This window comes from Aplysia californica, unplaced genomic scaffold (genome assembly GCF_000002075.1).
Source record: "Aplysia californica isolate F4 #8 unplaced genomic scaffold, AplCal3.0 scaffold00709, whole genome shotgun sequence".
Taxonomy (NCBI): Eukaryota; Metazoa; Mollusca; class Gastropoda; order Aplysiida; family Aplysiidae; genus Aplysia; species Aplysia californica.
In genome coordinates, this window is record NW_004797979.1 from 328546 (window position 1) to 343108 (window position 14563).

Genomic DNA, 14563 nt, shown 5'->3' on the forward strand with positions numbered 1-14563 from the left:
ATTGGTGAAATTTTATTTTTGGCAATGGGGTGAGGAGCAAGTTCATGGGGGGTAAAAATAGGTCAGGGAAAAGCCCTGGGCCAGTGGGGGATTTTGACCTGGTAGGAAAAGAGTTTAAGCTTAAAATGTGGGGATTCTGATTACGTAAAAAAAATTTAGCAGGAGGTGATTACGTAACAGTCAGTAACACCAAAAAATTAGGTCAAGTAGCGCTGACCTACATATGAAATAATAGTTTTCTAATTTACAGAAAAATGACCCCAAGGACTGAAAATTAGCTGAATCCAGCTGAAAACACATGAATATTGTGTAAATGAACAACAGACACAGTAGTAGACCATTTTTATACTCTATTTTATTAGAAAAAATATCAAAAGGAGATGATTTGTTTGGTTTTATTTTTAAAAATAAATTTTTAAGTGAAAAACTTATAGAAACAAATTTTAAAACCAAATTGGCCCCTGTGATCAATGACAAAATCCAAAGGAGTCAGTACAGTCCAGGATTAAAAGTCTGGAGGGCTGTCCTTCACCAGTCCCACATCATGTTTCCTGTCCGCACACATATATCGAGTCCCACTCTTCTGCAGGAACTGGACTGAGAAGCTTCCTCTTCTTCAACAACATAAAGGAATCTGTAGAGAAAGCAATAACTTATTGAATAAGTGGTGTAAGAGTTAGCAGTTAAAGAGCATGTCAACCGTACTCTTTAGACATTCTTTGTATTATATTCTTAATTCTAATCATAACGGCAAAATCATGATTAGTGCGTTTTATTATTTATTGTAGTAAATTTAAAAATGGACATCCAAATAGTGTCATTATTATGTAGCGTATTATAGCAGTCATCCTGAAATGATAAAATGTATAGGAAGAAGTTATGCTGCAATTAATGCAGGATGCGGGGGAAATTTTCAAATTGGTTAAGAAGAAGAAACTAAGCTTACAAATGTGATAGCATCAATGTACGTAGAGTGGAGAATTGGGCCTTGAAGAAAAATGTGAAAATTCTTTTGTGTTGCTATGGTAACGGCTGCCATATTGGAATGTCATTATAGAGAAAATGTACACATTTCTAAAAAATCTATCCTAAGGTTATAAATGATTCTAAAATAGTACAATAAGTGGCTTTGCAGCCTTATGTGGCTGTTTTAGTGGATGGACATTTTTTATGTAGGAGGACAAACCTTTTCAGAATCGAGGTCCAAACTAGGGGAATACTCTGACCACAAAAATCTCAGATCATAACAACCGATTAAATTTATAATAAAATCATTTATAGTCAAGATGGTTTTTTGACTTCACCACTTATTACACTTGAATATTGTTTCATCTATCAGTATATCAAAAATTATGAAGATATCTTAAGAACTTTTCGAATGATAGATTTTTTTGCATTCCCATCCCATTTGAAAGAGCCCATTTTGAGAAAAAAGTCCTTAAAGTTTTGACGAGCAAAACTTTTGTAAACGTAGTTATAGTTATACAGTGGCGTCCAAAAGAAACTTGAAAATGTAATCACCCAGTCATCATGTTAAAGCCTTGCATTACCCACTCTTGCAGCATACCAATTTAAAGCTAAATAAATTCTCCATCATCTGACACATTAATATATTATCATCTAATCTATTTTTAGAGACGCCCGAGATATGGTCACTCAAATTTTGACCTTAAAAAAATCAGGCTTGGCAAAAATGTGCGAAATCAAAGAAACGTTAAAGGGTATCAATATTGATCGAATGGCTATATATATATATATATATATATATATATATATATATATATATATATATTTCATGTCTAATGAAAAGAGGATTTTGTCTTTGCAGTAAACAATATTTTATTACGATATTTTGTCACGATAGTTTCAAACATAACGGAAAACAGAGCAATCACAAATAGATTAATACCACACAAAACTTGGACTCAACACTAATTGTGTTCATTGTTATTTTGTTTAGGAACTATTGGCTTTGTGTTGTGCACGAAACATTTGGGCATCAATTCTATTAAATTTTGAACGCATTTATCGGTCATTACATTTCAAATGTCACAGAGAGTTGCAAACAAAGGGTCTCAATTGGGGGCAAAGTCATTTTCCCTAGCCGCTGTTTCCTGGGACTTCACCTGGGCCTACACACTTCTCTGTGGGCCTACACACTTGTCTGTGGGCCTACACACTTGTCTGTGGGCCTAGGACTTCACCTGGGCCTACACACTTCTCTGTGGGCCTACACACTTGTCTGTGGGCCTACACACTTGTCTGTGGGCCTACACACTTGTCTGTGGGCCTAGGACTTCACCTGGGCCTACACACTTCTCTGTGGGCCTACACACTTCTCTGTGGGCCTACACACTTGTCTGTGGGCCTACACACTTGTCTGTGGGCCTAGGACTTCACCTGGGCCTACACACTTGTCTGTGGGCCTACACACTTCTCTGTGGGCCTACACACTTCTCTGTGGGCCTGGGACTTCACATACCTGTAGGATTCATAACGGGGCTGTTTACTGGTACTTCACATACCTGTAGGGTTCATATCGGGGCTATTTACTGGTACTTCACATACCTGTAGGGTTCATATCGGGGCTGTTTACTGGTACTTCACATACCTGTAGGGTTCATATCGGGGCTGTTTACTGGTACCTCACATACCTGTAGGGTTCATATCGGGGCTGTTTACTGGTACCGGTACATGTACTTCACACACCTGTAGGACTCATATCGGGGCTGTTTACTGGTAACCGCTCGAACTTTGACTTGATTTGGTTTTTTAAAAATTTTCTAATGGCATTGGCCCTATAAGAAAATGCCTTGTTTAGCATGGGGATGACTACTTGGATGACACCATGACAAAAATAAGGGTAAGACATGACGTTCCAAACTTGCACGATGTAGTCCACTAAACCAAGGCATCCGGTGATTCTCACAAGGGCGGCTTTGTTCATCCCACCCAAGGCCACCCAAAACCATGGCAGTTTCGTGGCCTCTGTTCCTCACTGACAGATGTTCAAAATCTTACACGGTCCATGTACAAAAGAGGTTTCGAGCTCGGTAAGAAACCAACAGCTCATGAACAAAAGCACAATTAAAACTAATGAACACAAGTAATTGTTACGTCCAGGTTTTGTGAGGTGTTTGTAACTGTTTTGTTTTTCAATCTTCGTGGGTCTCCTGTTCAGGTCTTCGTTGTTGATGTTTTGGAAGCTCTGAACGGCATGGAACATACTTTTGCTAATACGATTTATATAGTCTCTAGTCATCTTTTACCCTTTCAAAGTGATAAATGTCATAAAAATTGAGCATCTGATGATGAGATGTGGCATCTCTGTCTCACAGCATCCTGCTGTATACTACACCTCAGTGTTGCGCTGGTTTTGCCAATATTGTTTCAGCCTCCATAGCTTTTGCACTTCCTTGTAACTTTTGCTGGCACTTTATTTGAATTTGATGGTGGATTCTCAAAGGCAAAATAAAAAAATGCATTCCGTCATTGTCACCTACTTCTGTATCTTTCTTCATTGGTGAAATTTTATTTTTGGCAATGGGGTGAGGAGCAAGTTCATCCTCATCTAAAGTTTCCTCTTGACTACTATCCTGTCCCCGTGGTTTTATGCACCCCGCATAATTTAGCAAAATTTGATCATTTTTTGCTTAATTTCTGATTATTTTCCGTTATCATTCTTTGTTAAAATTAACAGAATCGCATAAATTTCATATTTTTGGGCTCAATTTGCATAATTTCAGAATTTTTCTTGCATAAAACGACGGGGACAGACTATCACAGGCACGACAGGCTCCTCACTCTACCTCTACACCACACCTCTAGTCTAGTGCCTATCAATGTTCGAACTGTCCTGTGATGTGCTCAAGAATGTCGGTGCCATAGTAGGCTTTTTGTAATCTTGAGAAATTGAGACCAGGGCATCAAAGTATTTTGGAAAGGTGTTCAAAAAGCTTTTTCTGAGCTCGATAACTGTTGAAACCGGGGTAGTGCCGAAACAGCACTTTAATTTCGTTGATTGCACGCTAGCATCAGCATCAGCAAATGTCGTTGAAGTTGAAGGAGGCAATTACTAGGCTGAGACGAAAGAATGAATTGACTATAGGGATTGATCTAAAATCTCTGTCTGTCTGTCTGTCTGTCTGTCTGTCTGTCTGTCTGTCTGTCTGTCTGTCTGTAAATATAAACACCAGCACAGTTTTGGTGTAGAACAAAAGAAGACAGTACAGGGAACATTGACCAATAATGAGTTTCTCAGAAAAGGAGAGCTGGAGATGACATTGAGAGCTTTCGTTTTCAGCTCTCGTTTGGTAGTTTGTCAGTTCGTGCTATCAATGAGTATCAACTTTCCTTTCTTTTGATCTGTATAAAAATGTATGCATGATAGAAAATACGCTTGCAAATAGCTGGAATTAAAGAATAAATATACATGTATCTGGTTCTGGGCCAAAGACATAACACGCACACACGCATGCTCGCACGCGCACGCACACGCACACACACACACACACACACACACACACACACACACACACACACACACACACAGAGAGAGAGGAGGGAGAGACAGAGAGAGGGGAAGAAAGAGAGAGAGAGAGACGCAAACAGACCGACAGACAGAGTAAGAAAAAGAGGAGGGGGAGAGAGAGAGAGAAAGAAAGAGAGAGAAAGAGAGAGAGAGAGAGAAAAAGAGAGAGAGAGAGACAAACAGACCGACAGACAGAGTAAGAAAGGGAGAGAGAGAGAGGAGGGGGAGAGAGGGAGAGAAAAAGAGAGAGAGAGAGGAGGGAGAGACAAACAGACCGACAGACAGAGTAAGAAAGAGAGAGGAGGGAGAGATAGAGAGAAAGAGAGAGGAGGGAGAGAGAGAAAAACTCAATGTGACATCATGGCTGCGTAAAGGGAGGCTGCTCGTTGGACAATTACAAATTTCTAATTGGCCTGTATACCAAGGAAAGCACCCTATTCATTCACTAGGTTTCTTTCAATTTGCCATTACAAATATTTTTGCTTCCTTTCAGCTCTATAAAAATGTATAGCTAATTTGGAGTTGAGTGTAACCAAAGATGGTACAGCCTACCGTAAGGTGTAGTTTCTTTGGTGTAACTGCAGAAGTCCACCGAGCAATGACAATGGTGTTGGCAGAATCAGAATAAACTAGTCATAAAGTCTACTTAGAGAGAGATAGGGTTTATCTATCTATATATATGTGCTATGCGTATTAGACTATGATATTATGGTACACTTCATAAACAGTTTATGCTGGTGGTTTCAATCAGTTTGTCATTTTAAGTTGAGTGCAAGATTTGTAGAAATCCTACTTCTCTCTTCTTCCCTGTGCCTCTGTTTGTGGGGGTGTTGGGGGGGAGGGGTGTGTGTCTATCTGGCTTTTTCCAGGCTTTAAATAGCTGTTAATGCTTGTCTTTATTCAAACCGTTTGCAAGAGAGTTTGATCTCATTGTGGGTGTTCATGTTCACATTTAAGTCTGTCCGTTGTATTTTTATTATCTTTTCCCTCTTTGCTTCTTTTTTTTGTTTTCTCCTTTAAAAGATTTTTTTTTTTTTACGACATTATTTTTATTTTATCATGATATTTATATATATGTTTATTAATTTAATTTAATGTATCATTATTTTTAAAAATTGGGGTGGGGATCTTGAGGTGTAGTGTATGCACCGTCTCATTGAGAAAATCTCTATAAAACTCAAATAAAAGATAATGCCTTCTTCAGTTTGAACTCCTTGGTGAAAGATTGTAAGAAGTTTATGATGTTTTCTGTGTGTTTACAGGTCCACAACACAGATTTCTCACAATGCTTTTGCCCCTGCTTCAGCAATTGGTCTTTGTCAGTTAAGACACAATTCAAATGCAGCTTCCATTACAAGGACCAAGAGAAATTTGTACCCAAGGACATACCCTACTCTTCTCGTTTTCCCTGACGGCAGCACTATCAACATTAGATATCACGAACCAAGGCGGATAGTTAAGGTGGGCCAAATAATGGTTTTTAACAAGTTTTTTACGGAGATTATATAATAATGTAGGAAAGAAATCTTGATTGTTGTTGTATGAGAGGCTTGCCTCATTTTAAATGAGGTTTTTTTGTGCCTTTTGAAGGTTCCCTGATTACCCCATCTTTTTCTACTTTTTTGTGCCTTTCGAAGGTTCCCTGATTACCCCATCTTTTTCTACTTTTTTGTGCGTTGTATACCTGCTCCCTGATTACCCCATCTTTTTCTACTTTTTTGTGCCTTTCGAAGGTTCCCTGATTACCCCATCTTTTTCTACTTTTTTGTGCCTTTCGAAGGTTCCCTGATTACCCCATCTTTTTCTACTTTTTTGTGCGTTGTATACCTGCTCCCTGATTACCCCATCTTTTTCTACTTTTTTGTGCCTTTCGAAGGTTCCCTGATTACCCCATCTTTTTCTACTTTTTTGTGCCTTTCGAAGGTTCCCTGATTACCCCATCTTTTTCTACTTTTTTGTGCGTTGTATACCTGCTCCCTGATTACCCCATCTTTTTCTACTTTTTTGTGCCTTTCGAAGGTTCCCTGATTACCCCATCTTTTTCTACTTTTTTTGTGCGTTGTATACCTGCTCCCTGATCTATTTCCTGACATATTGACTTGTATACCTGCTCCCTGATCTATTTCCTGACATATTGACTTGTATACCTGCTCCCTGATCTATTTCCTGACATATTGACTTGTGTACCTGCTCCCTGATCTATTTCCTGACATATTGACTTGTATACCTACTCCCTGATCTATTTCCTGACATATTGACTTGTTGTATACCTACTCCCTGATCTATTTCCTGACATATTGACTTGTATACCTACTCCCTGATCTATTTCCTGACATATTGACTTGTATTCCTACTCCCTGATCTATTTCCTGACATATTGACTTGTGTACCTACTCCCTGATCTATTTCCTGACATATTGACTTGTATACCTACTCCCTGATCTATTTCCTGACATATTGACTTGTATTCCTACTCCCTGATCTATTTCCTGACATATTGACTTGTGTACCTACTCCCTGATCTATTTCCTGACATATTGACTTGTATACCTACTCCCTGATCTATTTCCTGACATATTGACTTGTGTACCTACTCCCTGATCTATTTCCTGACATATTGACTTGTGTACCTACTCCCTGATCTATTTCCTGACATATTGACTTGTATACCTACTCCCTGATCTATTTCCTGACATATTGACTTGTATTCCTACTCCCTGATCTATTTCCTGACATATTGACTTGTGTACCTACTCCCTGATCTATTTCCTGACATATTGACTTGTGTACCTACTCCCTGATCTATTTCCTAACATATTTACTTTGAGCCCACAAGACAGTCTTTTTGCTTGTGGTACTGCTCAGGATCAGAACATGTAACATGGAAATCTGTGTAGCCTTAACATTTTGTGTCATTTTTTAATGTGTTTTTTTTTTTTTTGGTGAAACTTAAAATATGATTAAATATATCTACTTTTGTCTTGGATTTATCCTTGAAAAGCAACAGAAAATAATATTAAGATCTTCATAGTCGAAGTGAAGTAGTGTGTTGTGTTGGGTGGTAAGAAAATATTGGTATGATATGGATTTTGTGTAAGTTGATGTGACTTGGCAGGGCTGTTAGGAATTTGGTGGAATCATTACATTTGTATTCAATTTTATGAAAATTGGTTCAGAGTTCCCTGATTCCAATATTTGAAAAAGAATTCAGCTATGTCAGCCCACTGCCTACCTGCCCTGTGAATGAGAGAAAGTACTAGACCCGGACAGTCAACGTCACTATGTCACAGGCAGCTGCTAACTTGAATGCCATTGGCTTTCCTTTGTAGCAAGTAGGCCTACAAAGTACAACACCTGTGTAAGCAGATGTGGGAATGCACCACAAGGTGTGGTGGGGTGGGGGAAAACACAGCGGGCGAGTTAGCCTAGAGAACCTTTCGTTCTGATCGTCAACGCCGAGCTGTCAACATCGCTAATGCCAGAGAAAGAAACCTGATTCAATTTTGGATCAAGTAAGACCTAGCGGTCATGTTGAACAAAACCATCATCAGATGAGATAACAAAAAGAAATAGAACACCAAACTCATAGATTAGGCCTACTTTATTATTTCCTTTGAATTTATTACTGGATCCCTTACAATGAGAATCCTGCTATAACCGACATTCGTACCGGTCCCCTCCCTCTCGTTATAACAGGATTCCACTGTATTTAAAAACATGATCCAAAATTGCAAAATATATTTTTTTAAACTCATTTTTCAATGACTTTGAAACATAAATAATTAAAGTGGACGCTCGAAACTTTGATGGAGGGGAAAAACTGCTTTGTCAAACCAGGGGAAATGGGGAAAATCTCAGCCGCAGATGGCCTTCAACTCTGTGTTTTAGGTATCTTAACTTGTGGGAAACAGAAAATGCAAATTCTTCTGCATCTGATTTGTGTATTGAGAGTTATTTTCCAAAGATGTTTTTTTTCTTCTCCGTTTCTTTACAGCTTCCTTTGGACTTTTCCAAGTTGTCAGAGGCCGAGAAGAAAATGATTCTTGCAAACAGGAAGCCTAAACAGAAATTAGAAGTGATTGAAGACTTTGAGGATAGCTTCAACGTGAGCGACTACAGCAAATACTGGAAAAAGTAATGTTCTGAAAACTATCCCTCATTGATAGGTACATACAGAAGACTGGATACTTTAGACTGTTTTGTTTTTCTACAAGAAATATGTTTCTGTTAAGGAAGGAACTGTTTTAAGATGTGAACTGCTACTTGAATATGTTCATAATGAAAAAGCCAGTTGAACCCAGCAATGGGGTTACAACATAAATGGTTTCTAAAGAAAAATTATTTCATTTGTCCTCCAGGTTTGTGGAGATGCATTCTCTTTTAGCTAATGTTTTATGACCTTTGACGTCCCACAATGGCAGAATCAGAAAAACGGAAGGAAAAACAGGGGGGGAATCGACCCGAGCACTGGTTCAGCACCAGCAAACGCATTGTATGCAAATGTGAAGAATTTGACCTGGAGAACTCCCCACAGCTGTTGAGGATACTTCCGGAGAATTATGACTACAAACTCTGTGATTATTTCCCATATGACGAGGAAGATAAAGACAAGTTCAATATTACCCTTCGGTTAAGTTTGACAAGCGTGGAGGAAGTAATGCTGTGGAAACAGTTGTACGAGGAGAAGTCTCTCACATCTCACGTGGTGGAGCAGACGTTTCCGAAAGCCTCAGCAGCCCGAGTGTTCAAACGGTATTATCGGTGTAAGTTTAACAGCATAAGAAAGAAGAAGTCAGTGAACGGAGGTAGGAGCCTGGGCTGCCCAGCGCTTATGTCCATTGTCATAAGAGGCCTGGGCTGGAGTAAAGCATGCAAAGTGCATGACCCACATCTGGAGACACACCCAACCCAGATTCGAATCCGTTTCGCTCATAGCCACCCGCTGGACACACCTGAGATGCTGAATAAAAGAGAGCTGTGCCCCGAGATCCGTAAACGTTTTGAAGAGATGTTCAAGCAGGGTATGAAGCCTAAAGATGCGCTGGAGAAACACAAGTGGGACCTACACAAACAGTTGGGCCCAGAGAAGTACCTAGCGGTAACCATTGACAGTTTCTATATGCCGAAGCCAGGCAGACTCACAAAGATGTACAAGTCGATCAGTGGTCAAACTTCAATCAGGTCAGCAACCAAACGAGCATCAAAGCATAACCCAGACGCAAATAGGCTTGCTTTTGAGCAGTGTGCCTCAAAGTTTGCAGACAGTCAAAATGATGATTTTAGCGAAACTAAGGAAAGTGTTGATGCCAAGACAAATGTCAGCTTTGTGAGGGGTACAGAAGTAGCCAGAGATTCCAAATTACTGACAGCTAATGACAGCACTTGGTCTATGCAAAGTGCGGGAGCTGAAAATCCAGAGGATACCAACCTTTCCTGCTCTGCTCAAAAGCCATCCGATTCACATAGGTTATCTTCAGTAGAGACTGATGCTCTTGATACTTCCTTGTCATCAGCCCAGGGTCAAGGTCAAGGTGGTGTTCTGTTCTCAGGTTCCAGCGCCCCAGTCCTCACTTTGCAGAACATGGAGACTCTGAGCTTTGATGGCTCCAGCAGCAAGCTGTACCGCAGCAATGCTCTGGCCAGTGGTATGCAAACCCCGAAACCCCAACAACATCTGGCTTTTTTGGATGTTAGGGGAGCTGCTTCACATCTTGGATCTCCCGATGGAATGGGCGTAGCGTCTTCAAGCCACCATAGCATTATGCAGCTACAGCAACAACATCACAACAACGTACTGGGAGCAGATGTGTCGGGAGGCACTACCTCTCACCCAGTCGTTCCTCCCCAGCCACCACTCGCGTCTTCCACCCTCGATTATACCGTTCATCACCAGCACCATCAGCTCCACAGTAGCCTCGCTCATACTCACACTCACACCATGGCACATCCAAACTTCTCCTCCTCTGATTTCAGCTCATCAAGCTTTGCCGGCTACCACCAGCCCGTATCCCATGGTTTCTACTCCCAGAACATGATAGGACATGATTCAACAGCTCCTCACAATACTACGTTGTCTCACTTTTCCCCCAGCTCATTCGCACAACCCCGGCCGTCTGCTGTGGAGGCGTTTCACCCGCACAGTTTCGAGAATAAAAGGCTTCCTCCACACTTGAGTTTCCCCGGTCCTGACCTGTCCCTCCCCCAACAGACTCATGGCTCACAGTATTTGAATAAACCAAAGCACCTGTCATCCTACAGCTCCATGGGGACCAGTAGTGGTAGTAATAAAGGAAGACTTGCCGTGAAGAGAAAAGCTGCAGAAGACCTGTCAAATTCATCATCATCATCATCATCATCAAAGAAAATAGTTCCTAAACGGAGTCCTATTAATTTATACAATGCCAAACGATTTCGAGCCAGTCTGCTAAAGAAAAAATCACCAATGATAAATACTAACACTCATCAACAGGTATCAGAAGCCTTGCAGACTATTCTGCTGGCTGACAAAGCAAAGAAAGTGAAAGAGAGATTGTCTAAGTTTTGTTCTGTAATGGAGCAGAAGTTGGCAACAGATGTGAAGACATATGTCCCTGTTGTGACCAAATTCCTCGACGTGTGGGACTGTCTAATCAGTGATGCTGATCTTGTGCATGCAATGAAGGAGTTTGGGAAAGCTCCACAGACTATTATAGACCAGTATGAAATTCGCAGACGCGAAAATTTGAGGGACAGAAAAGTACAGACTTTATCTTCTTATGGTGAGCGGGCAAGCAGGAAGTCAGATTTGGCTAATGGAACAGCCTCGTACAATAAAAAAGTTCAAACCCTAGCCATACCTTCTCGGACATGTTGTACGCAGACGGCAGCAGCCTCTCGCGGGCCATCTCAGGGAGTGTCAATGAAGACAAAGGGAGAACTAAATGAAGCTACTTCTTCTGTGACATGGCTTAAGCTTAAGCCGTTCCCTCCTGCCTTTTATGTTCAGTCTGCTGAATGCACCAGCAAAGGCAAGGCTAAGATGAGTTGTGTGTCAGCTGGTTCAGTTCCTTCCTCGCCTGCTGTTAAAAAATCCCGAAAAGATAAAGTCAAGCGTAGCTGTCTGCGTTCCAAGGGCAGCTCAATCTATGATCATGTATCTTCCACTGTACTTCTGCGGGTTCAGAATAGCATCAAAAATAAGGACAGAGAAAGTTGTGACTCGGAGGCAGATTTTCCACGAAAGTCGTCTAAGACTAAAAGACCAAAAACAAAAGGAGCAAGGGTTGCTAGTCCCACAAATGACCTGTGTGTTTCCTTTAATGATTCAACGTCTTCGACAGGCCATGCTTTCTCACACAACAATGATGCATCATCTCATGGGCTTACCGACGGAAGCTTCTCAGTTCCTTCAACTAGTCTGAAAAATGTGTCAGAAGATTGCAATGATCGATTGGGCTGTCTGTTACAGCAACCATCTGAGGACTGTCTAGAAGCCGGTTCTACTTCTGTTTCCGATGTCCGTTTATCTGAAGCGAGCCAGACATCGTCTTCTCAGGTCAGCAGAGATGATCTTGCAACAGTCTATTTGACCTCTCTGCAAAAGTATGCTTCTCAAACGCAACCGGATGACCTTTGTCCTAATACAGACCCTGGTCACGGTTGTGGAGAGAATTCTGGGCCGTTCTTGACGCCGAAGTTGGAACCATTGTCCCCCGTGGAAGTGGGGGTGTGTTCTGATGAGGAACAGAATTCATCAGCGATGGAACTTTGTGCACGGCAGGTGGATTTTGACAGCATAGATGACTCACAGCCCTCAACGACTGGGACATTTGACACAAAAAGTCTCGGAGAGGATGCAACTGTATCTATAGAGAAGACTAAAAGACTTGTTGTCAAGTTAACTCGGATATGAATGGAAGAGAATCACAGTCTCACAGTACTGTGAGATGAGTGTGTTATGGCTATTGCTTTGGGTGTGGATGGCGTTCACCTCAGAAATGGGAAAATAACAAAAGGTGCAGTAAGGTTTTTCATTCCTGCAGTCTCCATGTTGAATGGCATGCGAACAGAATTCGGAATTCATCAGTTAGTGTGAGCAAGAAGATGGCTTTTCAATCCTAAAAACTCTTTGGCTCATACAACAAGAATCCAAATCAACAAATCCTGTAGTAACAACTTTAGCAATCTATAAATACATTACAAATCAACAAATCCTGTAGTAACAACTTTAGCAATCTATAAATACATTACAAATCAACAAATCATGTAGTAACAACTTTAGAAATCTATAAATAATCAAATGATGAATACCTCTTGTCTCATCTATGGTGTGCAGTTTTCTTCAAAGCACCAGTTGGCAGATAACTGCTCATAGTCCGCCAGGTTATCAGTTGGAGTACAGTTAGTTAAGAAGGCCTACTACTTGGCAACTGCATAAAAGTTCAGGGTTCTCTTCCATGTCAAGTCCAAAACGTTCATGCCATTCCTTGAACTGTTATTCTCCTTGTCAAGGTACCGTATGTGGCAGGTACTCCACCTTTTGAAATGACGGACATTGTGTCAAATAGTAATAGTAGAGTGTTCCACTCAAGACGTCAACATGATACAAGTACTGCCAGGCAGGTCAATGAAATAGTGGAACTTTTTACTGTTGCAGCATTGTTTTGTGTTGTTCATCTCTTCTGTGGTGAACGCCAAGTGATAGCATCTGTTTGTCCTGTGCTGACTTCTGTATTGATGCTGACACATGTAGTGTGGGAGTGGCTGTGAATGAGTTTTCATGAAGGCAGGCAGTGTTGCTGTTGTAGCATGGATGGTACAGTACTAGTAATGGTAGTCATCAAGAAATGGTGGGGAAATAGATAGAGGCTAGTAGTGTCATCAAAGAAGTTCTCATGCTCATTCCATATATATATATGTTATAATGTTGTGATAATGATGATTAAAATGTTCACGTTTGGTGATAATGCTGGAAATCTTAAAATCCCATTTTTATGTTTGCAAATTGTGCCTCAAAAACCAGTTTTTGGACAGGATAGGCCTATGTTTGATTCTAGGATTGCCCCATAGCTGACTTTGGTACGCGTATCATATTTAGAACAGGGCAACGAGAACAAACTGATTCTGTTGATAGAATGTTAGAGTTGTGTTCCACTTGGCCTGGAATCAATTGATACATTTCATTACTAGTCTGTAAGGCTGTCGGGTCTGTCCAATGGAGACTGTGCTTTCATTTGCATGCTTATTATAGCTCTGACTGTGAGGATGAATCTTGTAAAAGACATTGCGTAACTGGTGTGTCATTTTTACATCAAACTTGTACATGTTTCTTGTTGTTTTCTTTACCACTCTCCTGTATCTAGAATGGAATACATGTATATATATTATATGTTTTGGCAGGTCTGTATTGTAAGTTGAAGCTTTCCTGATCACCTTTGACTTTGACTCTGTGTAAAGAAAAGTACATCGACATGATAATGTTAATTTGGAGCTGTGGAAAAGGGAAGACAGATAGATAAAAACAAGAGAGTTGTAACACAAACTTACTTTTTAATGTACAGTAAGTCAAGGTCTACGAGTGTTATCGTATAGGGTAAGAGTTTTCTTGAGCACATTAAGCAGCTGATAATTTAAGATTTAAACAAGAAATTCTTAATTTTAACTCTTCATCCTCCATTCATCTTAGCAGTTTTGTCATCATTTACAGCATCATGTATAGGTTCCTAACAACATACATTGTAATGTGTTGATTGTACTGTCAATTTGTATGACATGAATAAACAGTAGACGTATGGTTCATGGTTCGTTGTAATGCTAGTGGGTATTTTTTCATTCTCTGAAATGTCTGTAGTCCCTGCGTTCCATGACTCATGCATGGATCTATCTCCTCCTCTTTCTGCTGCATTATTTTAGCCGCCTTGTTTCTTTTCTTTCTCCCCCCCCCCTCCCCCATTTCCCATTTCCCTCCTTCCTGTTTCATCTTTTGCTCCTCTGACTTTGTCTGTTGGGACGTGCATACAGAACTACATGCATGTGGATGGTTGGGGGGGGGGA

The 14563-nt window shown here is 40.6% G+C and overlaps 2 protein-coding genes across 2 annotated transcripts in view; one reads left to right on the forward strand and one right to left on the reverse strand.

Annotated features, from left to right (window-relative positions):
• Positions 1-14563, reverse strand: part of LOC101856379 (cystinosin) — a 66592-nt gene that overhangs the window by 41121 nt on the left and 10908 nt on the right. The window lies entirely within an intron of this gene.
• On the forward strand, positions 5726-14308 carry LOC101856608. The gene is made up of 2 exons (XM_005108694.3): positions 5726-5992; positions 8526-14308. The coding sequence occupies exon 2, from the start codon at positions 8946-8948 to the stop codon at positions 12420-12422; it is 3477 nt and encodes a 1158-aa protein (XP_005108751.1). The 5' UTR covers positions 5726-5992; positions 8526-8945; the 3' UTR covers positions 12423-14308.